The 26,266-nt window shown below is 44.1% G+C and overlaps 1 protein-coding gene across 1 annotated transcript; it reads right to left on the bottom strand.

Annotated features, from left to right (window-relative positions):
- Positions 1-293: 293 nt before the first annotated feature.
- On the bottom strand, positions 294-25,710 carry LOC103609010 (neural cell adhesion molecule 1-like; the record flags this gene model as incomplete). The annotated part of the gene is made up of 12 exons (XM_008593392.1): positions 25,569-25,710; positions 23,648-23,866; positions 22,232-22,375; positions 21,704-21,841; positions 20,487-20,604; positions 19,873-20,042; positions 13,238-13,380; positions 6,565-6,594; positions 1,909-2,059; positions 1,372-1,556; positions 892-988; positions 294-572 (listed from the first exon to the last, which is right to left on the bottom strand). Coding segments are annotated over exons 1-12 (1,816 nt in total), but the record flags the coding sequence as incomplete, so codon positions are not given.
- Between the last annotated feature and the right edge of the window lie 556 nt (positions 25,711-26,266).

Genomic DNA, 26,266 nt, shown 5'->3' on the forward strand with positions numbered 1-26,266 from the left:
GAGTCCACAGTGCAGGGAACCCAAATATGCAGAGGGGAGGGGGGTGGTACAGTACTCATCGGCTGTGTTCAGCACCTAAGCAGGACTTCTGCCTGCAACATGGTTGAGATGGTCTTATCCATCCTGGCTGGGTCGTGAGAGCCAGGTTCTAAAGCACTGGAGGCAGAGTGCTACCAACTCTACCTGGAAATGTGACCGTGACCTAATTCTCTAGTTCTGGAGGGACACAAACAAGATGGCACATGATGGTATCTGGCATGCTCCAGTAGGTGAGAGTGGTGTGTCAACCCTACCCCAGTGGGCAGCCAGGATCTGGTGAATGCTGGGATGAGTATGTCCCCCAATGCTGAGTACCGAGGCACCCATGGTCCTAAAGGAAGTGCCAAGTCTCCCTGGCTCACCTTCTTTCGCATCATACCACTTGAAATGCCACACTTCTTCACCCATCGCTCTCCACTCAGCCTTGTACTTGAGGATGGGCACCCCACCTGTGGCCTCTGGCTCATCAAACTGCACCTGTGCTGTGCTGGAATACGGCTCCACCTGGTCGATGGATGGTGAAGAGGGGGTGTCTGTGGGAGGACAGATGCGGAGACCCGGGTGAGCCCAGTTTGGCCTGGACCCTAACTCCCAGTCATGAAGCATGCCTCTTTCATTTCCGCTCTCTTTTGGGAATCCTGTCACCTGCATCCTGTCCTCCTGGCCCACCTCATCATATAATTCTCCCCCAACATACCCCATGTTGAGATCCCCATTCCTCTAAGGGCTCCCTGACCTTCTGGCTTTGTTGACCTGGCCCTCCCTTCTTCCTACTCTCCTGGGATCACTGAAGTACAAAAAGTGGGCTGGCGAGGCCGGGGGTGGCGTGGAAGCCACCTAAGGGGCACTCACCTGCTTGGACAAGGATGAACTCCAAGGACTCCTGTCCGATGCGGTTCACTGCAGTGCAGTTGTAGTTGCCAAAATCATTTTCAGAGTCTGGGGTCACCTTTAGAAGGAAGAAGCGCCTGGGTTACAAGTGTCCCATGGGATGGCCACAGACTCAGATCCTCATTTGCTGGATTGAGTTAGTAAAGAACAGAACCAGTAAGGCACGGATCATTAGCTGTAGCCCAGCCCTAAACGAGAGAGGAGAATAGCAGAGGGGCTTTGCGGGGGAGGCACATTCCACCTCCAGTCCCTTCTCTGGCACAGGGGGAGGATCGGGGCAGCGGGGAAAGGTGGCTGTGAGGAGGTTCGGTTTCTTCTCCAGCCAGTGGCTCCCCTGCTCAGCATGTGCCAGGGAAACGAGAGAAGACGTGAGCTGCATTGAGGAGCCCGCCCTAGTCAAACTGCACCTTCTCCACCTGCCCCTGCCCCTCCCTGACTCACCTCCAGGTAGCTGGCAGAGGGGGTGTTGTAGATCTTGATGTTGCTGTAGTTGGAGCTTGGCAGCAGCTGACCATCTCGGAACCATGAAATCGTGGCACTGGGGTAGGCGAATACCTCACAGGTGATGTTCACCTGGTTCCCCTCCCAAGTGTACACAGCCACAGGGCCCTGTAGCTTGGGGGCATCTGCAGTGAATGACAGTGACTATCAGGATGACTGCCCCTACTGTGGAGCCTCCCACATCCTGTCTCCTGGCACTAGGGAAGGCAGGATATGCCCCAAAGCAGAGCTAGTGCCTGGTGTTGTGGAGGTCAAGGTTGTCTCGGTATTCCTGAGCCCCAGCTGGCTTGTAAGAAGCCTGGGGATGGTCTATCGGGGTGGCTTGGGGACACAGCTCTGAAATGGCCTAGGGCTAGCTGCCCCAGGGACTGTGAGCAGGGCCCACAGGGTGAGCTTAGGTCCTGGCTGCTGCTCTCCTCTCTCGGCCTGACCGTGCACTGCCCCTCCCTCCCCCGCCTTCCCCCCGGGACTCCTCACATTGCACTTCAAGGTACATGGACTGGGAGTCCTGGCCGATGGTGTTGCTGGCGGTGCAGATGTACTCTCCGGCGTCTGTGTACTGGATGCTCTTCAGGGTCAGGGAGGACACACGGGCGTGGCTGCGCACCACCATGTGCCCGTCCAGAGTCTGCCAGGAGGGGGGTGAGAGTGTCAGAGGCCAAGGCAGGGTGGAGGGCAACGGCAGCTCTAGAAGGGCAGGGACTAGGAGACTAGGCCATCGCTGTCTATGACCAGTCTCACATCCTGTCTCCTCTTTGTGCCAATGTCTACATCTTACTTTAGGTACCACCTAATGCGGGAGGCTCTGGGGAGCACCATGGGAACTTGGGTGTATCCAAAACAAAGAACGGGACTTGGTTATGTCAAGCAGCCTGAACTGTTTCAATGTTGGTTTGGGGCAAGGAAAGGCTGGGTCTCCCAAGATGACTTTGTTTGGGATGTCTAAAACAGAAGCAAGAGCCCTGGCCAGCAGATACTCCTGCAGCAACAGCCTTTGCCGCGTGAGATTCTGAAAAACCTGGTCTCTCATCCTTTCCTTCCAGTCTGCCCATCTGCCAGTTCCATGGTGCAAGCACACGTAACAGGAAACTCACATGTGCCCAATGTAAGAAATTATACAAGAAACCCATATTTGTGCAGATGCCTGTCTTTTTGGATGCTTAAAAGTAAAATAATTCTATTCAAAACAAGTCAAACAACTCAAAGCTCAGGAGCTGTTGAGCTGGAGGTGAGGGTCACTGGGTCCCCTCTCCAGGGACAGTGGTACAGATGCCGCGTGAGATTCTGAAAAACCTGGTCTCTCATCCTTTCCTTCCAGTCTGCCCATCTGCCAGTTCCATGGTGCAAGCACACGTAACAGGAAACTCACATGTGCCCAATGTAAGAAATTATACAAGAAACCCATATTTGTGCAGATGCCTGTCTTTTTGGATGCTTAAAAGTAAAATAATTCTATTCAAAACAAGTCAAACAACTCAAAGCTCAGGAGCTGTTGAGCTGGAGGTGAGGGTCACTGGGTCCCCTCTCCAGGGACAGTGGTACAGACAGCCCAGGCAGAACTGGGATCTTTGACACCACAGTCACCACCACTATCTCATCCTTGATATTGCAGTTGGCTTCCTGAGTCTCTGGAATTGCAATGATTGGTAAAAAAGAGAATACATATGTGAACTGTAAGCAGTGGGTAATGAAATATTTCCAAGGGGTTTTCTCCCTTTACGTTGTAACCATTCTAAAATGGTTGCTGGCTCAAGAAAAGTCTGGGCATGTGGCCCAAGTTGAGCTCCTCAAGAAAGGTGGTAATCTGAAGAAGGGGTCTTGCTCCTTGTAGCACATGATACTCTGTACAGATGGCCAGGAGGGTACTCTGCATCTGGCGTCTGCCAGCCCATGGGGTGAGGCATTTAGAGAACAAAAGGACACTTGGCTTCTGGTTCTTTTGATAGGCTGGTTTGGAAGACTATAGCCCAGAACTGCAATGTCATACAGCAGCCAGTCTGGGAAGTCTGAGCAGCACTGTCACATGAAGTCCCTGACAGATCCAGTCCACTTTAGTCATCTAAGCACCATCACATTTCATATGTGAAAGTTAGAACATTCTGCTAATAAGGAAGCAGAAGGGTCAAGGAAAATCATCACTGCCTGCTGCTGTAAGTGCCACTCCTCTCTGAGATAAATGCCCTGATGCTACCATTTGAGCTGTAAATCTATGAGGCATCCCAGGAGATGCCACACATTTATGAGAGATGACAACAGACAGGTGTTGAGTACTTCACCAGAAAGCCTCAAGACATCCGGTTTGCTAGAGACACTAAATCCTGGGACTCCCTTTCTTGTGGGCTGACAGAGCTGTGCTGATACATCTCAGGAGCTATTTTCATGGGCCATAGAAAAATCTTCATCCAAGTCTACACCAGAGGCATCGACAGATGAAGCCACCCATGCAGGTATCCCTAAAGGGCTGACCTGATCTGCATGTCACTCCTAATTTCCCAAAACACAGCAGGACTGAAGGCAGAGGGGTCCACCCTTGGCCTTCACGGTCATCTCAGCAAGGCCAACCAGAGACTGAACAGATGCTTTGTGATACAGCCAGAACTAGTCCTGGGACTGCCACACAGACGTGAAAATCTGACCATAATCCTCAGGAAGTGGAGAACATTTCCATAAGGAAGAGATATTGTAACAAAAGAGGCAAAGAAAGTCATGAAGGCAAGAGTAGGACATTAACAACGACGAAGCAGGGGATGGGATGGACGGTCTTTACTGAGAATTATCTAAAAATGGTGAAGAGAAGCTCAGGAAATGGTTGCTTGGACAGCCATGGTTTTTTTCTTTCTGGTCTCTTTTCCAGAATTTCTCTATGTGGAAATTTCTCTCATTTAATGATGTCAACAGACCAGTAGGTAGCCCTCTTTGGAGAGTTTTTTTGCAGTTTGAGGATGGGATAATTTGCCAGATGCCCAGTTATCCCTTTGAAGACATGCAGATAGAATCTAGTGCGATGGGACTCGCTCCCCTGAAATGTTTTACTCTGGCACCAGGATAAAATCAGGGAGTGCAACGTACAAGCCACCCAGACCAGAAGTTATGATGATGTCCAGGCTCTGGCAGGGGGAGCAGATGAGCTCTGGGCAAGAAAACACCTTTTTTCTGAAAACGTATGAAGAGCTATTATAATCATTCTTCTCATCAAAACATTTTTGCTCTAGGTAAAACTGCTAAGCCTTTCTCAGAGCTTATAGAATGAACCAGGATAAAATCAGGGAGTGCAACGTACAAGCCACCCAGACCAGAAGTTATGATGATGTCCAGGCTCTGCAGGGGGAGCAGATGAGCTCTGGGCAAGAAAACACCTTTTTTCTGAAAACGTATGAAGAGCTATTATAATCATTCGTCTCATCAAAACATTTTTGCTCTAGGTAAAACTGCTAAGCCTTTCTCAGAGCTTATAGAATGAAATTGGCCACAACCCAAGCCTTCTTTTGCACTCTTCTGGACTTATGGTCTTCATCTCTGAGTGAGACAAACAGGAAGGAATGGAACTCCTGAGTCCCAGGGGCAGCATTCACTTGAAAGTCAATTATCTCCAAACTGAGACAGTCACCATAAGGACACTTTTGGAAAACGGAGTGAGGTGTCTGCTTTCCTGGCAGTAAACCCATTACTTCCACTTATAATAATAATTTTCTTAATACTCCTTAATGTTCCCTGATAAATCAGCTCCTCCTCTAACCAGGTCTAAATCAGAATGATCAGGGAAAGATATACAAGGCCAAGCAGAATGAGATCTGCAGCTGCTTAAGAATAGATGATAATTAATCCTTCTTTTCTCCCTTCCCCAATCCCAAAGGGTCCATGACTTTTGGGAAATACTACACCCAACCCATAATAGCACTCAGGAAAGTGCCACAGGAGAAAGCACTGTAGTGAGGATGTGCACTTAACTACAGTCCCCGTAACATGGAGGAAGGTGTGATATGAAGGGAGTTTATAATAAACTAGATTGAATGATGGCAGTGTGTTCACATGCAGAAACTAATATTAGTGCCTGGAGACAGGCAGTCAACTTTGAAATATTGAACAGCATTAAATATTTATAGCCATAACCTGAACACATGAGTTATGTGTTCTGAATAATTATCATTTCTGAAAGACTAAGAGGACAGATTTGCCAAAAATACCGTCTATAGGAGCATCATATTCTGCATTTACAGTACTACAATATCAAAGTTCCACTCAGAGAAGAGACAAAAGCTACTTTTTAAAAAAGTATTTATAGATTAGATCTTTGAACCACATCTGAAGTATACTTTTTTTTTAAAATTTCACTGTGTATCACTTAATCAACATGAATCAGGTAGAAAATGATAGGTGTGATCATAACGAGGGTCTTGGGGTGTAGCAATTAAAAATCTAAGGATTAACATTTAGTTTCAGTTTTCAAACTAAGTCCCACATTACCCAAACTGAAGCAAGTAGTTGGATAAATTTCAAAGGCTGAATGCTATGGACCTTAAAAAGTCATTAAACCATTTGCACCAAATCATTCTAATCTCATAAATTTAATGCTCTATAAAAGTAACATAGATATGTTTAGCAATTTGGGAAAACCAATGAGAGATGTCATTTGCATTGCTTTTGAGATGAAATCTGATGTGATAATATATCAAGACCCATCATTATAAAATAGTGAGCAACAAGATGAGTTGAGCTGGAAAGGAAAGGGCTGAGTGGGTTTTTAGATCACTAACTCTGTGACATTATGGTCCAAAGCCACATCGACCCCATAAACGTCAAAAAAATTGTCATCATTTCAAAATGCCTGGCCTGGGAATTGGGGCAATTGACTCTATCAGTATAATTACCTGGATGTGACTTTGATCAGCACCAACAAGAGAATAAGATCGAGTTTTAGGAAATAATAAGAATTTGTTCATCCACTCCCAACACAGCTTGCATGCTCATCCTAAAATGACACTATTGCTAAGTCACGTCTACCACTATTGACCTATTCTTTAATCTAACTAAAAGACTAATTAGTTTAGCATGTCTGGTTATTAAATTGTAATGGTGAGTTAAACTGTAATGCTTTCAAAACTAAAGACTGGCTAGTGGTCAGGTAGGCTATACCTCTTGCTTCTCTGGTCGAGTCCACGAAGCCTGGAGAGAACAAGATATAAAACACAACAAGAAAGCAGTAAAATTTTACAACATGTTGCTTTAGAGAATTGTTGCATCAAACTGCGTTCCGTGCACATGCAGCTTCTTTTTAATCCAGAACTTTTTCCAAGGCCCACTTTCAATGGTGTGTTTATTACCCAATTTAACTTAGGATTTAGCTTATGTTCAGACTTTCTCCCCCCTTATGCACATTAAAATGTATAATTCAAAGATAAAGTCTTTCCTAATCTTTGGTAGACATATATATGAATACCAGCAGACACGTTACATTACTCCTGCTCCAAAACATCTTAAAATATTCCTTGTAGTATTTGGTGACACTACCAGTTCTAACCACATATCTTGATGTACTTAGTAGGTTTCTTTTTGTGGACTTTATTAGACAGCTTATCACCGATATACTAATGCTGTTTTATGCTCATGCATTTTATAGCTCTTCACATGCACTCTATTAAAAATTAAATTTTTATTTTTAAAAAGGGAACAAAGCAAGGAGCAGAGAGGTATGTCAGGAATGAAGTATGAAGTCCTTGAGACTATGGATTGGGAAGCTTTGAGGATATCAAATGCTGAGTGGTTGTGGTAGGACTTCCAGTCCTTCAAGGCAGAGAAGGCACAGATGGCATGCGAGCTCAGGCATGTACCATTTTCATCAAACACAGTATTCACAAGGAGTGAGCCAACTCAGGGACATTGGGGGGTTTTCCACCCACATCTATATGTGTGTGTGTGTGTGTGTGTGTGTGTGTGTGTGTGTGTGTGTGTGTGTATATATTTTTAAAAAATTTGTCTGGCACTTGGGAATCTACTCTGCTTACAGTTTTTCTGTTTTCATATCGAGATCAAAGACATCATAGCTGTTTTTTTTTTAATTAGGTGGCATGACTGTTTGATTGTCCCTGATGTTCAGATGGAAAAAGGATAGAAAAGATGCTAGAAACACAGCAATGAAATCCAGGGAATGCAAGTGAGTCAGCAAACATTTAGTAAGAGCCCACTAAACGCAAAGAGCTTTTGTGAGAAATGAGGATGGAATATTGGGTTATGTCACGTGATGTTGGAACGAAGAAGAAAAAGAGAACAGAGGAACATGCATAGACAAAAGGAACAGTGGGCCAACATGTCAAATGTGGCTGCCAATTCCACACTACTTAGAAGCTTGTCTGTCACATGCCAGGGCTGTATGAATCAAGATCTCTTTTAAGGGCTATATAATATGGAGTTGTTTGTTTTTCAAATCTGATTCTTCTTGTGTCTCCCAAATCACTATGGTTCTGTGGCTTTTAGAAGTAATTGCCAGAAATGCAATGCTTCTAGTAGCCTGACCTCCTACATGTGTGCCTGGTGGAATGACAGAAAACATCTTGTACCTAATAACTTGGAGAAGGTGTGGCCCACTTTAAGACAACCCGATACACAAATATACACACTTATGAAACAAACTAGGGTATTATTAGTAATACTCCAAAGTTGTTAGTTCTACGTTCTTTTAATATTCACATGTTTAGTTGTCTTACACACAAGCCCGCCAGAATATGTATATAAACTAAAGTGAAGCTGATACACAAATATACACACTTATGAAACAAACTAGGGTATTATTAGTAATACTCCAAAGTTGTTAGTTCTACCTTCTTTTAATACTCACATGTTTAGTTGTCTTACACACAAGCCCGCCAGAATATGTATATAAACTAAAGTGAAGCATCCCCTATAATTATCTCAAGCACTGGGTTTGTACTGAATGAGGAATTCCTCCTGTCATACATTTGCCCACACCCTGGATAAACCAGGAACTGATTGTCCGATGAAGTCACTTTTTCCAATGTTTAAAAGTGGGCACTTAGTTTGTGTCGAATGAAGAATTTTCCCAGGTGAAAAGAAAGTTCCAGCTTCCAAAGAATCCAGAATTTCAAAAGGTCTGTCTTTATTTGTGGGATATTCTGTCAGCCCAAGATTCAAGGTTCACAAAATACCTTTCATTTTTCCTCTCTCTTCCCATCTCACCCCTCTCCTTTTCCTTCATCAGTAAGCCTTCATAAGCCTTTCTTTACCAGTTATTTCAGAGGCACAGAGATGTTCAAATAAGCATATGATGACTTATTTCTGCCAGAGATAGAGTATGCAAATCATCATCGCGGGTCTCACTCGGTATGTAAATGGTGCCTGGAATTTAGCACTCAAACACCTGGCAATATTTGAAATGAATCAGGGTAGGATGAATAGTGAAACAACGCAGATGCACAAACTTTCTGAAGTATCACAATGACCTTCATACACATGATCAAACTGACCCAATATGATGGTCAAATATATATTTTTTGCCAACATAATAGTGACCACTAAGAAATGGACAGACTGTTAGACAATTGGTCCGCTTTAATGATGTCAATTACCCAAATAATTAGACTTAGCCTAGTTATTATCAGTTGCTGAACTAAACTAACTCAACTAGCTGAAGCTCAACAGATTGATAATGATCATTCTCAAATGAGTGATTAGACTCAATCCAGGGACATGACAAAGATAGGATGTGACATTTGGGTTCATTGTACTGGTTTTTGCTTGTCCCTCAGCCCACTTCTTTTTTTAATGAAGAACACTGGTATTCCACTAGAAAGTCACTAACTATGTGTCTGTGGTTAAAAGCCTTTTCCTCCTCTTCCCTTAAGAAGGGCAATACTAGATTCAACTAAGCAGTGAAGCAAAAGACAAAGTTGCTTTAATTACCTTATATTGTAACTATTTTCATTAAGGGAATAGTTGAACCTCCCACAAGTCATGAAAATCATAAGAGAGCCCATGGCCCCATGGTAAACAGGAGGAAGCCATGGTGGCAGTCTAAGGGCTCTGTACTTTACCTCGTCCTAGTTGACATTTTTATCAGTGACTTGAACAAAAACATTTCAAATAAGTGATCATTCAAGGTTGGAAGCGACAGCTAATACAGATGTCAGCTGACAATTGCATTGTGAAGGCTACTGAAGCCACGTAAGATTCCTTGGGCTCTATGCTTAGGGCTGGGGAACCACTGACTGCAATACCTCATGACTTTTCATATACTTATATAAAATAGGGGGGCCCACGTGCATTGAAATTCTCTGGACCCACAGACTTCTAAGGATACTTCTGATGAAAGTCAGTCCTAACTGGTTGGAAAGATATGCTCAAACAGTTGTTCTCAAGCCAGAGGGTGTTTGTACATGTGGCATTTTTAGTAATGATTAGAGGTACCTATTGGCATTTCAGGGGTATGGGACCAGCGATGATAAATATTTTGCAATGCATAGGACAGTCCCAGTGAAGGAAGATTCTTCCCAAATTGCCATAGTGACTGTGTTGAGAAACACTGGGCTTCAATAAACAAAATACAATTTTTAACAGAAATAAATACAAATTCTGCATTACCAGTTAAGCAATCAGTTGCTTAAGATCAGGATAGGGGATATGTGGCTTAAATGCAGTTCATGTGAAAAAGACCTGAGCATTTCAGTTGACCACAGGCTCAATATGAGGCAATAGAATGAGGAAACTACTAAAGAGCTAATGCAACTTTACCTGCATGATGGTGGCCAGATCAAAAAGGCAATATCCCTACTGAAGTCTGTGTTAGCTACGCTGGGTTCGTAAAAATTTTAGGGGAGCACTAGTGAATTGTGGCTATCTATTATAGGTCAACAAGAAGGGTAAAGGATGTGAAAACCATGACATGTGAGAAACAGTGAAAATAGCTGTTTGTGTTAAGGGGAAGAGAAGACCAAAGGAAAACAGAAGAGCTACTTTAATGGCTCCCATACAAAGGACTGAGTGGCAGAGGTGGGACTGAGCAGAGGAAGGGGCAAAGAAGCAGCCCTTTCTGATTATCAGTGTGGGCCAATGCCCTGCAGAGGACTGACACCATCACCCTTCATACAGGGGTCAAATGACTTCCTGGCCAGGATGCTAGAAATGGGTGCCAGGTGAGACCAGATAACCTCAAAATGTGCCTCCCAACCATCTATGATTCTGGTATTTTACATGGTGTAAATCTCAGGAGGCTTCTTTACCTTGCCAATGAGATACAACTCTCTTAGCATATATCCTGATTTTAAGAAAACTGTTTTCTTCCACTCCTACAATTCAGCGATACTAGTAATCTTGATACCTATTTATATATAATGCAACTGTAGATGGGGGAGGACATGAGGAGAGGCTGCCAAAGTCCAAATTTATTATCTGGAATCTGACCTGTTCATGAGTAGCCCCTATTTGTTTTCTCAATTATTAGCTATCCACAGTGTGGATAACTATCCATTATGCCTCTTTGATGTCTTTATATAATTAATAGAATTGCCACATTTTCTTATACAGGTTTTCATTTAGACAAATGTGTTAACCTGGTGTCACGTCACTGGCTGACATGGAGGACTTGTTCTAACATTGATTCACTCATATTCCAATAATGTCACTTCAATTAAATTTGAAGGTTGTCCATAGTCAAACAAACCACAATACAACCAATGTGGCTGGGCTTCAATAATTATCTCAGATTAAGATAGATGATCTGTGCTAATAACTGCATTATACAAAAAGTGAGTCCCTACTACTTCAAAGGGTCTCTGCTAGACACCTTCATTCTCAGTATTTAGCAAGTGTGAGTATGTATTAGTGCCTGGCTATTTGTTCTCATTCTATAAAAATGAAATCTCAAATATAAGCCAGAAGTGCCAACCTATTAAAGAACCTGAGGTAGGCACAAATCTTAATAACCCTCTGGTCTAGCTTGGCTATTGAACTATTCCTAGAAAAGATATAGAATTTAAAAGCATCATTCATCTGAGATAGATATTATTTCTGTCCTTTGCTGTAGGTCAAAGATAAACACCAGGTCACCCTGGACAAATCTACTTTTATGCCTGATCTAGAAAGATCCACCAAGCAGCGGCCCTCTGATTTAAGCCCTGAAATGTACATTCAATCCACATAACAACACAATGGGAGCAGAAATTTTAGCTGAGGGTTTTTAATCCCAATGTTGATAAAGAAAGTATCCAAATAAACACATTTCTTAATCGAGTTGGTTTTCATGTGTCAAACAGCATATGCAAGTTTCAAAAATATTTAGCAGTTCCTCATTGAGAATCCAAGTCTGGAGATAAAACTTGCAAAAAATAATAGGTTATTTGGAAGAACAATTTCTGTTCCTTTTGATTTAGTTTTTTTTTTCTATTAGTGGGACAGAAATCAATTCCTCAAATGCAAATCCCAAATTTAGCTCTGGTATTTCACACTATCCTTTTTTGGCTTTATTTGAATTTACCCTCTCTACGGATTTTCTTTAGGCAGGCAAAAGAGTGAAGATCTATCATTTTTGACTTTCTAATCAATAAGCAATCCATTATAAATGTACTTTTTTTTTTTTCCTTTTTGTCTTTTTTTACTGACCGGCAACGGGATCGCAACCCTCGGTGTTGTGCCCACACCGCGCTCAGCCAGTGAGCGGGAACCGGTCTCCACATGGGATCTGAACCCTCAGCGGGAGCGCCACCGTGCTCCCAAGTGGCGCACTCTCCAGTGCTCCACCGGGCCGGCCTGTTATTATAAATGTTCTTTAAGGCTAAGGCCATTACTCCTGAATAGGTGACAAAGGTTTGGCCAACTAAAATGAAGCCTATTACTACAGGATATACATGATGGTATTGGAGAAGAACTGCCAGAGGGTTAAGTTGCTTTAAAATCAAGCCTTTTCCTCCTCCTGCTTTTTTCTGATCCACCAATAGCAAGGGGCTGCATCACGTGGGCTCACCTCAATTTTTATATATTGTCAATAATAAAGATAGCTTTCTGGTGACCATAAAGTCCATATTCTTTAAAGCGAAATTTACCAGGAAGGTTGCTGCAATGTTCTTAAACCCTCAGTGAATATATTGCAGAACCCAGGTATAATCATCATCATTTAGAAACTGCTAATTATTTTTGCCTTTAGAGCAAAATGATTTCCAAATGTGACCAGGAATACAGGCAGACACAAAGGCAACCAAGCTCTTGTGCATATAGTGCATAGATAGCATGACTATACAAAATGCAAGGAAGAGAATTAATAGGCTCATTTTGATTCCTATTATTTCTGAGAGACATTTCCTTGGGTGCTCCTGAGATGATGACAATATCACCTAGTGCACCAGGATCTTGGTTTCTCCTTGCTCCTCACAGCTCCATAACCCTGGGTTTGAAAATCACTATAACCTCCTCCCCAGAACATCTAACTTGACCACGCCCACTAACATCACACCCCTGCCAACCTATACAAATAATTGTGTCCGTTCCATTGCAAGGGGATGTTGAACAGGCCACATCTGGGCAGGCTGGGGGAGGGAGGTCACAGACCTGGCTGTGGCCTTCGATGACCACATCCCATCTTTCGGTTCACCAAAGAGAACTGGGCATGGGGTAGACTGAAATTGCTTCAAGTCTGTGTTCCATGGATCTGGGCAGGCTGGGGGAGGGAGGTCACAGACCTGGCTGTGGCCTTCGATGACCACATCCCATCTTTTGGTTCACCAAAGAGAACTGGGCATGGGGTAGACTGAAATTGCTTCAAGTCTGTGTTCCATGGCCCTGAAACTCTTGGGTGATATTATACCTTTTCTTCGCTGCTGATGTTTCGGGTGGAAGTTCTCCAAGTGATGGAGGGAATGGGGTCTCCCGAGGCTTCACAGGTAAGAGTGACCTGCTCCTCGAGTTCCATGGCAGTCTGGTTCTCTACGTAAGTGATTTTGGGTTTTGCTGAAAAGACAAAACATTTCTATGAGTTGATCTGATTATTTAGCTTTCTGGGTTTAAATGATGACCTGCACCCACTCAACAAAAGCTATCTATTTACTAAGTACAAGGTCCTATTCTAGATGTTTTGGGAGACCCCAGGGGCTTACAATGTATTAGGCATATGAACAACACAGAAACCATAATAATAAGTTTAAAAACATATCCTATAGAGTAAGAGTGCTAAGGGCAATGGATACAGCCGGCCTGATGCAGAAGAAGGGCACTTCCCAGGTTGGAGCCTTTGGAAGGGGACAGTTCTGGGGCTGGACCATGAGATTTTCAGCAGGTGGAACTTTGGGGTGGAGACAGAGTAACCCAAGTGTACAAAACTGCTTAAGTAAAAGCAGAGAAGCAAGAACATGTGAAGAGAGGGTTGGGAACAGAGTAGAATGCCATGAGGCAAACTAAGGAAGACAAGGCTGGACACATGGCCTTTATGCACTGGCTGGTGGAGGCCCACAGACAGTTTGATTAGGGCAATGAAATCATTTGTATTTCAAGAAGGTTAATACAGGAAAAATTCAAGATGATTTGAATAGAGAAAACCTCGAGGTAGGAAAACCAATTTGGAAGCTCCCTCAGTGACCCAGATGTGAGGTAACATTGAGAATGAGCGGCGTTGAGAGAGAGCCTGAAGGAGGGTGTAGAGGAAGTGGCAGATGAACAGAGGGCAGTTGGGATGGAAAGAGACAAAGGAAGGATAAGGAGGAGTCCAGATGACTCAGACTCTTAACTACCAGAAGGATGGTGTTAGCATTGACTCAAGTGAGGAAATCAGGCGAGGAACTGGGTGGGGGTTGGGGGGTGGGCTGACGAGGGGAAGGAGATGAGATTAGAGGAGTTCATTTTCCAAATGTTTTGGGTAATGCAAGAAAGCACAAGCATTCCCAAGCTGAGTTAAATGTTAAAACATTAGAGAAAATTGAATTTTCCCAATTTAAAACAATTATACTCTGAAATTGCTGAACTTTCCATAGAAGGGAAAAGCTAACACTACACAAATGTAACTTATTTCACCAATACAGAAAAAGACCAGATTAGATAAACGAACAACAAACAGGAAACCAGAATTATGGCTAAATTTTTAAAAATTATTTTTTAATTGAAATGTGTAGATTGCACATATTTATGGGATATGGAGTTATATTTCGATGCATGTACTAATTTTTGAAATAACTACATTTCCTTTATATTCAAATTCATACAGTAACCCCAAGTAGTTTAATAAGCTACTGTCTGTATATATCCTCCATATGTATATATCCTCCAAATTAAGGTCCTTGATTATGCTTTAATAAACAGAAAATAATGGTAGAGCTCTAAATATTTTTTTGTAGCAAATGCCTTCTTCTATATAAAATCGCCTATTTAGTTCAAATATTCTCCTAAAGTTAATCTGTACTAACAGGCTGCTTAGCAAATCCTTTTGTGACAGAGCACATAGACAATCTCAATCCAGTGTGGCCAAAGATCACAAATTTGAGTTGAGAGTCCACATGAATGAGGTTTTCCTATAGGAAGACTTTATTTCTACCTTAATAAATACAACTTTCAAGGAGGTTATGACTCGTACTGGATGGAGTAAGTATTAAGTGCTATTGCATAGGTCTTAGAGAGTAAAAAAACATAAAAAGAAAGGTAAAATAAAATAAACACACAAAATAAAAAGGTAAATAAAATAGGGTAAAAGTTAAATTTCTATACTGTCAAAATCACAGAATAAAAAGTAAAGGAAAAAAAAACTCAGCCAAATTCTGCTAAAACTAAATTCACTACCCTAAAAAGTTGTTTTCAGGGCAAAATAAAAAGGTAAATAAAATAAAGTAAAAGTTAAATTTCTATACTGTCAAAATCACAGAATAAAAAGTAAAGGAAAAAAAACTCAGCCAAATTCTGCTAAAACTAAATTCACTACCCTAAAAAGTTGTTTTCAGGGTCTGGAGACAGTCCCAGGAAGGCTGAATTTCTGGCTTCTTGAAACCTAGTCAGACTCTGAGATCTAGATAGTGTTCTGCTTGCCTTTTCCTGACCCACAGCACTTTGTCTTGACAGCAAAAGGTTAACAGAAAACAGAGCTCAGTTAATGTCTATTAATATTTGGTCTCGGTGACCCCATTTCCCAGATGGTTACAAAGGGTGCTTTGAATAAGTCCTTAGAAAAAGGCAAACTATATTCGTATTAAAAACATTATTACCAATGGCTACTGTTGTATAGTCTGCAGAGGGCTGTTGGACGGAAGGCAAGCTTCTCACTGATTGCTCAATCCTCTCTTGCTGCACTATCGTCAGAACTAACTCTGAAGGTTTAGAATACTGCTTTAGAAAAAGGATAGCAATACAGTTTATTGTCTAAATTGGGTCACTCTTGAGAGTGACAAGGGGTGCTCTAAGTAATTACACTGGGACAATGGGCATTAGTGGGCAAACAGGGGCAGATGCAGGGTCACCCTACTTATAAAAGACTCCCCCCCCCCCACTGCATTCCAGCATCTGGAGGAATGTCTCCAGGTTTTATCTTCCAATAGTCCTTGCTCCATCTTACTTAACTTCTGCTGTGGGCCCTTGGCTTTTGGATCCCTGTTCTAATCCCCACGTGCCTCCACGGGACAGTGTCTCAGACTGTTCCACTGCACCTTTCTCCATGGACCCTCCTGCGCATGCCTGCTTTCCTCTTTTAGCATGCCCATTACTCTGTAGTCTGCCTTTTTACTCCCAGCCCAGTCCAGGCTCCTGCAACCCTAGCCCAAGGAGATCCCGGGGAACCCTGCTTCCCTGAACAGAGAGGCTGGCTGGACAGCATGCCAGGGGTTTCATCAGGGGCACCTTCTTTCAGGCCTCTCCTTGTCTCTTTCTGTAATCCACAAGGGCTGCTTTAGTCACAAGGGGTCAGTTAAGCAAGGCTTCTGCCCCCTGGTGAGCCTGCCTCAGCCCATAGCAGCATGAGAACTCAAGAGCATTAGCATGAGCACAATAAAAATCTGTGGAGACAAAAATACTTCTTCAGATGGTCTCATGGGGAGAGGAGCAATGGAAAATTCATTGCCAAATGTAAAGGAAAGTCGGAGGCAAGTACTTATCAAAAAGAGCTTCTAGCTGATAACTAGGGCAATACATGCTAGAACATGCCCTTTTCTTAGGAAAAAATGATGTCACTTAGGTACAATTACAGCAGTCCCTAATTTAGATATGTCCCGTACATACTGATTGCCGCCCCTTCTTGAAGCCACAGGAGTTCTGAGCTCTTCTTTACTACCTAAGCTTCGTGTTTCTTTCCTCTTCTATCTCAATGCTGGCGACCTTACCACTGCTGGGGAACCTGCCCTATTTCTCTGCCAGTGATGGTCTATGATGGCGAGCCTGAAGGGGAAGGAGAGGGACAGAAAGCATGGAGGGGACAGAGCCCTCACCAGCTGGCCCCTCCCCTCCTGGCTCCCTGGCTCCGTACCAGTCTCCTCAACCAACGGGGAAGGCCAGAGGAGGAGGAGGGAAAGGAAGTGGAGTGGAGAGGGAAAGACGGTGTACAGGAGGCACCAGGTTACCTCAAGGAGGCTACATGAATGCTCCTCAGGATAGCACAGAGGAGGGTGCCATTCTGCATTAGACACAGTCCCTACAAGTCTACGATTTCCTTCCCTGTGTCTCCAGGAGCCTGGCCACTTCTCTGTTTGCTCCACTGTGCAGTTTAGTGTACATTCTCCCAGCTGCAGCCTTGGGAAGGAAACTGGTGTGTGTGTGTGTGTGTGTGTGTGTGTGTGTAACATGCAGAGGTGTGCATGTGTTGAGGGTGAGAGAGGGAAGACAGAGCCTGTCCTGCCACTTCTCCCATTTTACTTTCCCTGCCTCGTCACCTCCTCTCAACCTGGCTCACTCCTCCTTCTACCATGGCCCCCATGGCCCTTCACTCCTACCCACGGCCATCACCACCAGAGAGGCCTGAAGAGAGGCCAAGTTCTTGACCAGTCAAGTCAGAGACAAGTGTGTTTCTCTAGAGAAACCATGACATGTGGTATTCCTAGTCATTTTCTATATAATTCAGATGCAGTATGTGTCCTGCTGAGTTTCATGGAGGGGTCACCATTGTTAGCTTAGGGTGTGAACTGCCTCCATCTGAACCATGGCTCCTAGGGAGGGGTACCCCATCTCTCTGTGCTCGGCTTCCTCGTTTGTAAAACAGAAATAATAATTAAATCTACCTTATGGGGTTGTGATGAGGAGTAAAAGAGCTCATTTACCAATAGCACTTCATATCGTGCTTGGTGCATTATAAGTGCTCAGTTTGTGTTGTGTACTATTATTATTATTTTATGGGGTTAGTGTCTAAAAGAATTTCTTAAAGATAAGTGATGATAGCATGGCTCATCTCCCTGCCACATATATTATGCTTCATTTGATGACTGTTCCTTCATTTATTGAAATTCTGGTGTCTATTATACTCCGGGCACTGTTCTAGGTGCTGGGCATATGTCTGTGAATAAAACAAACGCAAGCCCCTGTGCAAAGGACCTCACATTCAACCCAATATATGCTTTTCCTTCCTGTGACTGTGCACGTGTTGCTTGAAATGCTCATCCAACCCTTCTTCAACTGTATAATTCTTACTTAAGAAATGGCGCACTTTTCTAACTTACACGAATCATGCAGGACTAAGGAATCTTCTTTCCCTATAAAGCACTGTGCATATTGCTATTATAACATCATTATAATCGACTGTCATTTAAAATTTCAGCATTGATCATCTACATTAGCCTATGAACCTACTGATGAGAACAGAGTTTGTTATTCATCTTTGTAAACTTGGCAATGGCTGTGCCCATAGTAGTCACTCAAATGTTGTTGATGAATACTATCTGTTATAATTTAAGTGTATATGTTTATTTCACTCTCCTTGCTTCTCAGGGTCAAAGGACCATATCCTACTCACCTCAGTAGCCCCTCTATCTAGCAACAATGGCACTCAATAAATACATGTTAAATAAAGGAACAAATTAACAAATGCACCTGTCTTTTTCTATAATATGAACACAATAAAATCAGAGTGACTGGGGAAGATCAGTCTGAATTAGAGAAAAGACTGCCAAGAATATTTTTCATGAAGTTTAGCTTTCACTCTTAAGTACACAGTTAACTCGAACCAAACTGATAACTTGCTACTAAATTCAGTTATAATTAATGAATAAATAATGGCAGGTTATAACAACTTGATTTTCAAAGGTCTTTGTTCACAGACAGTTCTCCTGATCAGGCTATACAACTAAGTCCCCATCTGGTTCCCAGGTGTGCATTTTAACTACCTGGGAGCTACAGGTACCAAAGCTGCCCCCAGGCATCTGTACTCTAGGAGCACTGTCTACCATGGACCAGCTTATCTGTGTTTTTTAAACAGATGAGCAGAGTGAGCTGAGAACCAGTAGGTTAAACATTTCTTTGCAACTCATCTTTTTTCAAGGTCAGGTCAAAATGCATGTGAGTTCTGAAATGAATGGCACCTTATTGAGTCTACAAAGATGAAGTGAGCAGAGACGTGGGGTCCTTTTCGTGACTTTTTATGAAAGTTTCACGCAGGCCAGGGAGAGAAGCGAAGAAGACAAGGCAGCCAGCTGGGCAGTCACTAATATTTGCCAAGGGCCTACTATGCATCTAGCACTGTTTAGAGTGCCAGGGATAGAGCAATGTGTAAGACAGCCAGCGTTCTGACATCTTGGAGTTTACATGCTAGTGGAGGTGGGTGACGATCCCCAACATAAATATGTAAACGAAATCAGTTCAGGTACTGACAAGTGCAAAGAAGAAGATACAGTAAGGTTAATGGAAGAGATTAGTGGAGGTGGGGGGGGTGGTGGTAGTGGTGCTCGGGGAGCTGTGATGCCAGACAGTGAAGGAAGGATTCACTGAGAAGGTGATTTTGAGTTGAGATGTCCATGAGGATGAGAAGGCGGCAGCTCATGGAAGATCTGGGGGAGTGATATTCCAAGCAGAAGAAACAGCAAGTGCAATGTCCCTGAGATAAGGAACAAGCTTGGAGTGTCCAAGGGACAGAAAAAAGGCCTGTTGGTTGGTGATCTTTGCATGTGGAGCAAGGTGAAGGAAAGATGAGGTTGGAGAGGAAGGCACAAGCTAGCTCATGTTTGGTCTTGTAGGCCATGGTAGGGAGTATGGGTTTTATTCTGGTTGCAATGGGAAGCCACTGGAGGATTCTAAACAGATGAGTGGCACTTAGGTCACTCTGGCTATTGTGAGTAGGACGGACGCAAGGGGACCAAGAGAGGGATGCAGGGAGACCAGCTGGGAGGCTGATGCATTCTTGGACTGGGCCTTAGGTGGTGGAGGAGGCAAGAAATGGTTGCATTTGGGATGTATTCCGAGGTAGAGTAGACAGGGTCGTGCTGATGGACTGAGTGTGTAGAGTCAGGGGAATCGTTGCAGAGCACTGACCCCGAGTCCCACTGCCCTTACCAAAGACTTTGAGGTGGATGGACGCATCCTGCTCGCCAGCCTTGTTCTCAGCAATGCAGACGTACTCGGCCTCGTCGTTCTTGTCCACCTTCCTGATGGTCAGCTCAGAGCTGTCGTCGCTGAAGATGTACTTTTCATCATCCTCCTCGTTCTCTATCTGTTCCCCGTCCCTACAGGTGCAGAAATGCAAAGCACTATGAATCTGACCACAGAGTTCAGATGTTTATTTTTAATTAGTTTCCATAAAACGTAGACCGAGCCAATGGGAAAGACTCAGTCTTCACAAAAAGGTCAAGCGGTGATTCCACAGATACCGTTCCTTCCTCTACTTAATCCTACGACTCTGTCCATGGGCTATAAATTACACCCATAAAATTTCAAAGAGGGGACCCCCCCAGGGCCACACCTTCTGGTTTTGCCCCAACAAGACTGAAAATGAAGGAATAATCCAATGCACAAGGCAAGAGAACCTTACAGAAGGGCATACATTCTTCATCTGGAGTTGATGTTCCCAAGAAACCCACACCCATCCACTGAAACACCAACGTGGAGCAGGCACCAGGATTCCTCCCTCTCCTCTAGTCCATAATACAAGGCACAAGCCAGTTTCTTACTTTGTCCAGCTCATGGTGGGCTCTGGGAAGCCTTCAGCATCACACACCAGAGTGACTGACTGGCTGAGGTTGGCAGTGGCATTCACAATGCTCTGCCTGGCCTGGACGGTGGGTGGCACTGAAGGAAAGAAGAAGGTCAGGGATGGTTGCAAAAACTTGAAAGAACCCAATTGACTGGAGAAAAGACACCTCCAGGGAATCCCAGGTTGAGAGGCATCTCACCTGTGGGTCAAGAGTCCTGGGTGACTGCAGAGTTAGTGTAAGGAATCTAAATTCATGTGTGCATGAAATAAACTGAATAAGCAAATTCATCCACAAACATGCATTATTGTTTTTCAAGAGTTTAGGAGATATTATAATACATTTTACTCATGTTAACATGGTATTCCATTTACAGCAGCTATTTATCATTATATATTTTCTGAATCAACGCACACTAAAATTAACAACTACGAAGGTCAAGTGGAATTTGACATTAAAAAGGGGCTCTTGGTTCTGGAAAAAGTTGGAAACTACTGCTCCTGCTGGTGGTTAAGTGGTTAATACTAATTTGAAATGCAGCAGCTCACCAAAGAGTGACATTTCTTTGGGATTGTCATAAACAACCTTATGCACAAACTGTTTTTACCAAAGGAATGAGAGGGGGAGAGTTTGGCAAAAAATACACATCAACAGCCAAAACAATTCAACCATGATTTACTTATTTTCTTAGTACTGACATTATAATTTCCTGTAAACATCTTGTAAATGTCAGATCGATTCCACGGGTGTGTTTATTTGACACTGCAAATTAAGATTAATAAGCCCATGGACCATAATTCTGACTATTCAGAGGCCTGAATTGATTGTAATATTTTCTTTGAACATTGAACCAGGAGACTAACTTCACAATTATGGGAACATCAAGGACAAAGAGAATAAAGAAGAATTTACTAGTAAGCATGGGGAAAGTTTCCAGTGCTGCAAGACAATGAAGGACATTCAGGAACTGCACTAAAAGCCCCCAGAGTACAGGTGAAACCCGTAAGACAAGTGTATTTTTTAAAAAGAAAAAAAGAAAAACTCAGAGGTTAAGATGGTGGGGAGGGGATTTAGCTCAGACAGACAAATGACTCAGGACACGATTATTTTACAGACCAGAGAGGAATTTAAAGAGAATGACTTTGGGGAACTAAAGTCATAGCAGTGGAGAGAGCAGGCAGAATGGATCTCCTCACCATTCACAACGACCTGAATGTCCTTGAAGTTGATCTCCCCCCGTGCCAGGATTCTGCCCTCACAGCGATAAGTGCCCTCATCTGTTTTCTTGATGCCCCGGATCTGCAGGTAGTTGTTGGACAGGACTATGAATCGGACTAGAAGAGACAAGAGGCAGGTTCATCCAAGGATCAGTTAGAGAACTCTGGTATCTGCAGGTAGGTAACTGGGCCTCTTTCCTTTTTTCCTAACTTCAGTCTTATGGGGTGGGACTTTAAACTAAAATAAGAATATGTGTGCCTAGCTTTGAGATAAAGCCAAAAGCAAAAGTCTACTGGAAATTTGTCTTTTACTTTGGAGAGAAAATCAAGTGCCTAAATATTCCAGCTACAGACACGCAACCACTCAGGGCCTGGAAACTGCATGGGGGTTTTTAGGACACTTCAATCTGAGTTTGGAGTAGATGCCTCATGGGCTACAAGAAGTGGGAAACCCAGGAAACATGGCGGCCCAGGGGAAAAGCACCTGCCAGGAAAGTCAGGTCTCACCATCTTTTTTCAGGATGACATCTCGGCCTTTGTGTTTCCAGATGATGGTGGGGGGCAGAGAGCTGACCACGTCACATACGATCACGGCATCTTCCCCCTCCCGGAACTCCTGTGGGGTGGGTGCATTCTTGAACATGAGCTTCTCTGGAAAATAAGCAGGAGAAGAGTGAGGGAAAACAGCTGGTTCTCCCACCGAGATCCCTTTTCACTAGAGCCATGCTGCCTGGACTTGAGTCCTGGGTCAGTCCCAGTCCTCATATACAGATGTATGAGAGGGGTACTTGGCCATGGATGCCAGGTGGAGCAGCTGGCACAAGCAGTGGAATCTGTTGTCAATGCCTGGCAACCAGTATCTACTCACTGACAGCTAAATTTATCACACTTTGTGCAGAAAAGGGTCTACAGAACAGAAAGAGTGTCTTCACCGTATGGGATGATGACAATACAACATAAAGCATAGGTAGGACGAAGAGGCAGAACACCTATCCTACAACAAATAGGAGTCACCAGTCTTTCTTTATCTCCCACTCTGTCCCTTTTCCCCAGCTCCACCCCCCCAGCTAAATTTATCACACTTTGTGCAGAAAAGGGTCTACAGAACAGAAAGAGTGTCTTCACTGTATGGGATGATGACAATACAACATAAAGCATAGGTAGGACGAAGAGGCAGAACACCTATCCTACAACGAATAGGAGTCACCAGTCTTTCTTTATCTCCCACTCTGTCCCTTTTCCCCAGCTCCACCCCCCACTTTCCTAGGGCAGAGAAAATTCTGAAGAACAGAAGAAAAGCACACATAATGACAATAAATACTAGAGCAGTCAGTACTGTTTCATTAGCTGTCACCCACCAGTACTCTGTCCAACGGGACAGATGCATGATAACAAGGTAATGAGAAGCCACCTCCAGATGGGGCCTCAGTGGCAATGGGAACTACCTGCTCTTAGTGGCAGATCGTGTTCAGACAATAAATAATCCCCTACCCCACTGAGCCTCTGGGCTCCATTACCAGCAGGGGAGAGTGAAGTAAGAAGGGAAGGCCTGAACAGGGGAAAGGACAGAGGAACCCATAACAGCCCTCTAGAAACCGTGCAATGAGAGCTTAGAGACAGGAGGCCAGCGGGGGACAACTGTGGCCAGCGTGAACCAGGGCTGTGAGTTGCAAGTCGGCCAAGGATCATTTACAAGGGTGTCGGAGCTCTGAGCTAGGGCAGAAAAGACTTAGGGAAGGAAAAAGGAAGCTGTCAGGCCCTCAGCTGGTCCATCTATTGCCATCTCACCCCTTATAGGACCCACGTATCTCTCTTTATTGTATTTTTTTCTCAGTTTTCTTTTCTTTCTTTCTTTCTCTTTTTTTTTTTTTTTGATTGAAACATAATTGACAAGAGAATACAGAAGCAGAAGGAGGCTCTTACGGAAGATTTTCACGTTGACAGTGGCCTCCGACTCGCTGCCGTCCTCGCCAGTGACCACACACTTGTAAATGCCGGCGTCATCAATGTTGGCATTGTAGATGGTGAGGGTGGAGGAAGAATCGTCATTCCACACCACTGAGATCCGCTGCTGGTTTGGGGTGAGCTTTTCTCCGTTGGGCGAGAACCAGGAGATGTCTTTATCTTTGGCATCTCCTGCCACTAAGGAGAAAGAGATTATTTTCAAATCACTGAAATTGAAAAGACTAAATCCCTTCTAAGTGACAGTGGCCACTCAGTAAGAGCTACTGAACAACAGATCAATCCAGGCTTGATCGTCAGGGAGGGATGACCGTTTATGTTAGAATGTTATGCAGCCCTACTCTGGCCTCTGTGTTGGTTATTATATACATAATACCTCTTACAGTATTTGAAAAGAACTCAATAACTACTGAGTGATGGAAGAAGAGAATATGTGTTGAGGACCTACTGTGTGCCGGGCACTAAGCTAGGAACTTACATGCCTCACAGAATGGGAACAAAGGGATTACCATATCTAGGATTGGAGTTTAGGGGCCTAGTTGGTCTGAGCCAACTAATCAGCTTGTTTTTGAAGGCTTAGATTATGGTCTCCTGAGCTGAAGATGAGATACTGGCTAGTTAGTCTAAGAGCGCAGTTCCAACCACTTTTATTCTAGCATCTGCCTGCACAAGCTGGCATGACTGTCATTTCAGCACCCCCTGCCTTGGATGGGCAAATTCACCTCCTCACATGCTGCAAAGAAGGTAGCGAGAATCAACCATGCCTCCATTCCCTGGGCACCTAAGAAGGGCAGACTTGCTGTGCTGAGCTGCCCCAGACACTGAGCTGGAACAGGGGGATGGGCTCTTGGATCCGGAGGACGTGGCTTCGCCCTGCCTCTTTGCATGGCGCCTTTCTTAGCCTACCCCACACAGCCCTGCACAGATGCTTAGTATGGAAATGAGGTGGTCTTCCTTTCAGGACCCATCATGATTTCAATAAATATCGCCATTTGCAAGATGTGCTGTGGATTCCACAGCTCCAGATCACTGAAATTGCTGTAATGAAGGCAGAGCTGGAGCGAACACATCCGGCGGCCACAGCCACCTCATCTGACGCAAATCATGACTACGTTTAGAGGCCTCTCCCTGCCAAAAGCTGCTTGCTAAATGTCACAGTCTGCATCTAGCTCAGCTCTTTCTTAATTCTTCCACGTTCTGAATCTCAGTCATGTCACAGACAGAGAATCCAAGGCCTGATTTGAAGCCCTTTCCTCTACATGGCATTTCCTGATAATTATCTGAGCTGTGGAAATGGGGCATATTTTCTAAACAAAAGACAAGGACACCAGGTCCAACATATCCCAGAGCTTTGGTGGTGGCCATGGGGCAGAACATTGGTATTCACAATAGACCTGGAAAACCCAGGATATATGTTCTCACAACCAAAGAGATACCGGTTTCAATGTACTTTCAGACAAGGTTTAGACCTTCTTGGACTTCCAAGCTCTGGGGGATTCTAAGAAATCAGCCTCAAATGGACCCACTGAAGCATTACTTCTGAGCCAGTGCTGTTCTCCATGGTCATTTACAGAACTCTGTGTTATACAGAGCAGGAGATCTGGGATGATTCACTATTCTGGGAGCTGTGCTGATTTCCCTAAGAAAACGCCTAGACCTCCTCCATTGCAGGCAGTGTAGATGACACATTTCCCTACAGGTGGGCAGCCTTTGAGAGGGGAAGGAAGAGAGCCTGAGAGTTGCCCTGGCCCTTCAATGATCACGCTGTAGACCCTGCAACCCCACAAATTCTAGTTGTGGTGCGATCAGCCCAATGGCCTCTGCTCTGCCCAATGAGTTTCCGAAGCAAGTTCTGAAATGCAGAGGGTCACAGTGCACTTGCCTTGGCATAAGAAGAATTTGGACTCTCCAACGCTGATTTCCCCTTGGCTGGGAACAATATCCACCTGCAGAGAAACTGAAAAAGACAAAATCCGATTCAAACATACATTCGAATTTTTGAGAATTAAATCTCGAGCTTTCATTCAAAAACAGGGTCCTCCAGCTCACTTTAAGAAAGAGTAAAGAGGAGGTTGTTGGGGTTGTGAGAACTTGTCACCACCAAAGTGTACTCACATTGCAACCGGGAGTGGACACGGCCCAGACCATTCCCCTACAGAAATGCTATCCTCTTTCAGATACTGCAATGTGCCTGGGAGATTCAGGGTGACCTCCTCCCTCAATGTTTCTTTTTTTTTTTTTTCCTTTTGTCTTTTTTCGTGACCGGCAACGGATCGCAACCCTCAGTGTTGTGCCTGGGAGATTCAGGGTGACCTCCTCCCTCAATGTTTCTTTTTTTTTTTTTTTCCTTTTGTCTTTTTTCGTGACCGGCAACGGATCGCAACCCTCAGTGTCGCGCCCGTACGGTGTTGCTCCCGCACCTCGCTCAGCCAGTGAGCGGCCGGTCTGTATGTGGGATCCGAACCCTCGGCGGGAGCGCCGCCGCGCTTCCCAAGCGGTGCACTGTAGCAGTGCGCCACTGGGCCGGCCCCTCCCTCAATGTTTCTGACCCCTTGCGAAGGCTTATGGTCCCGCTCCAAA

This window comes from Galeopterus variegatus, unplaced genomic scaffold, assembly GCF_000696425.1.
Source record: "Galeopterus variegatus unplaced genomic scaffold, G_variegatus-3.0.2 Scaffold9078, whole genome shotgun sequence".
Lineage (NCBI taxonomy): Eukaryota > Metazoa > Chordata > Mammalia > Dermoptera > Cynocephalidae > Galeopterus > Galeopterus variegatus.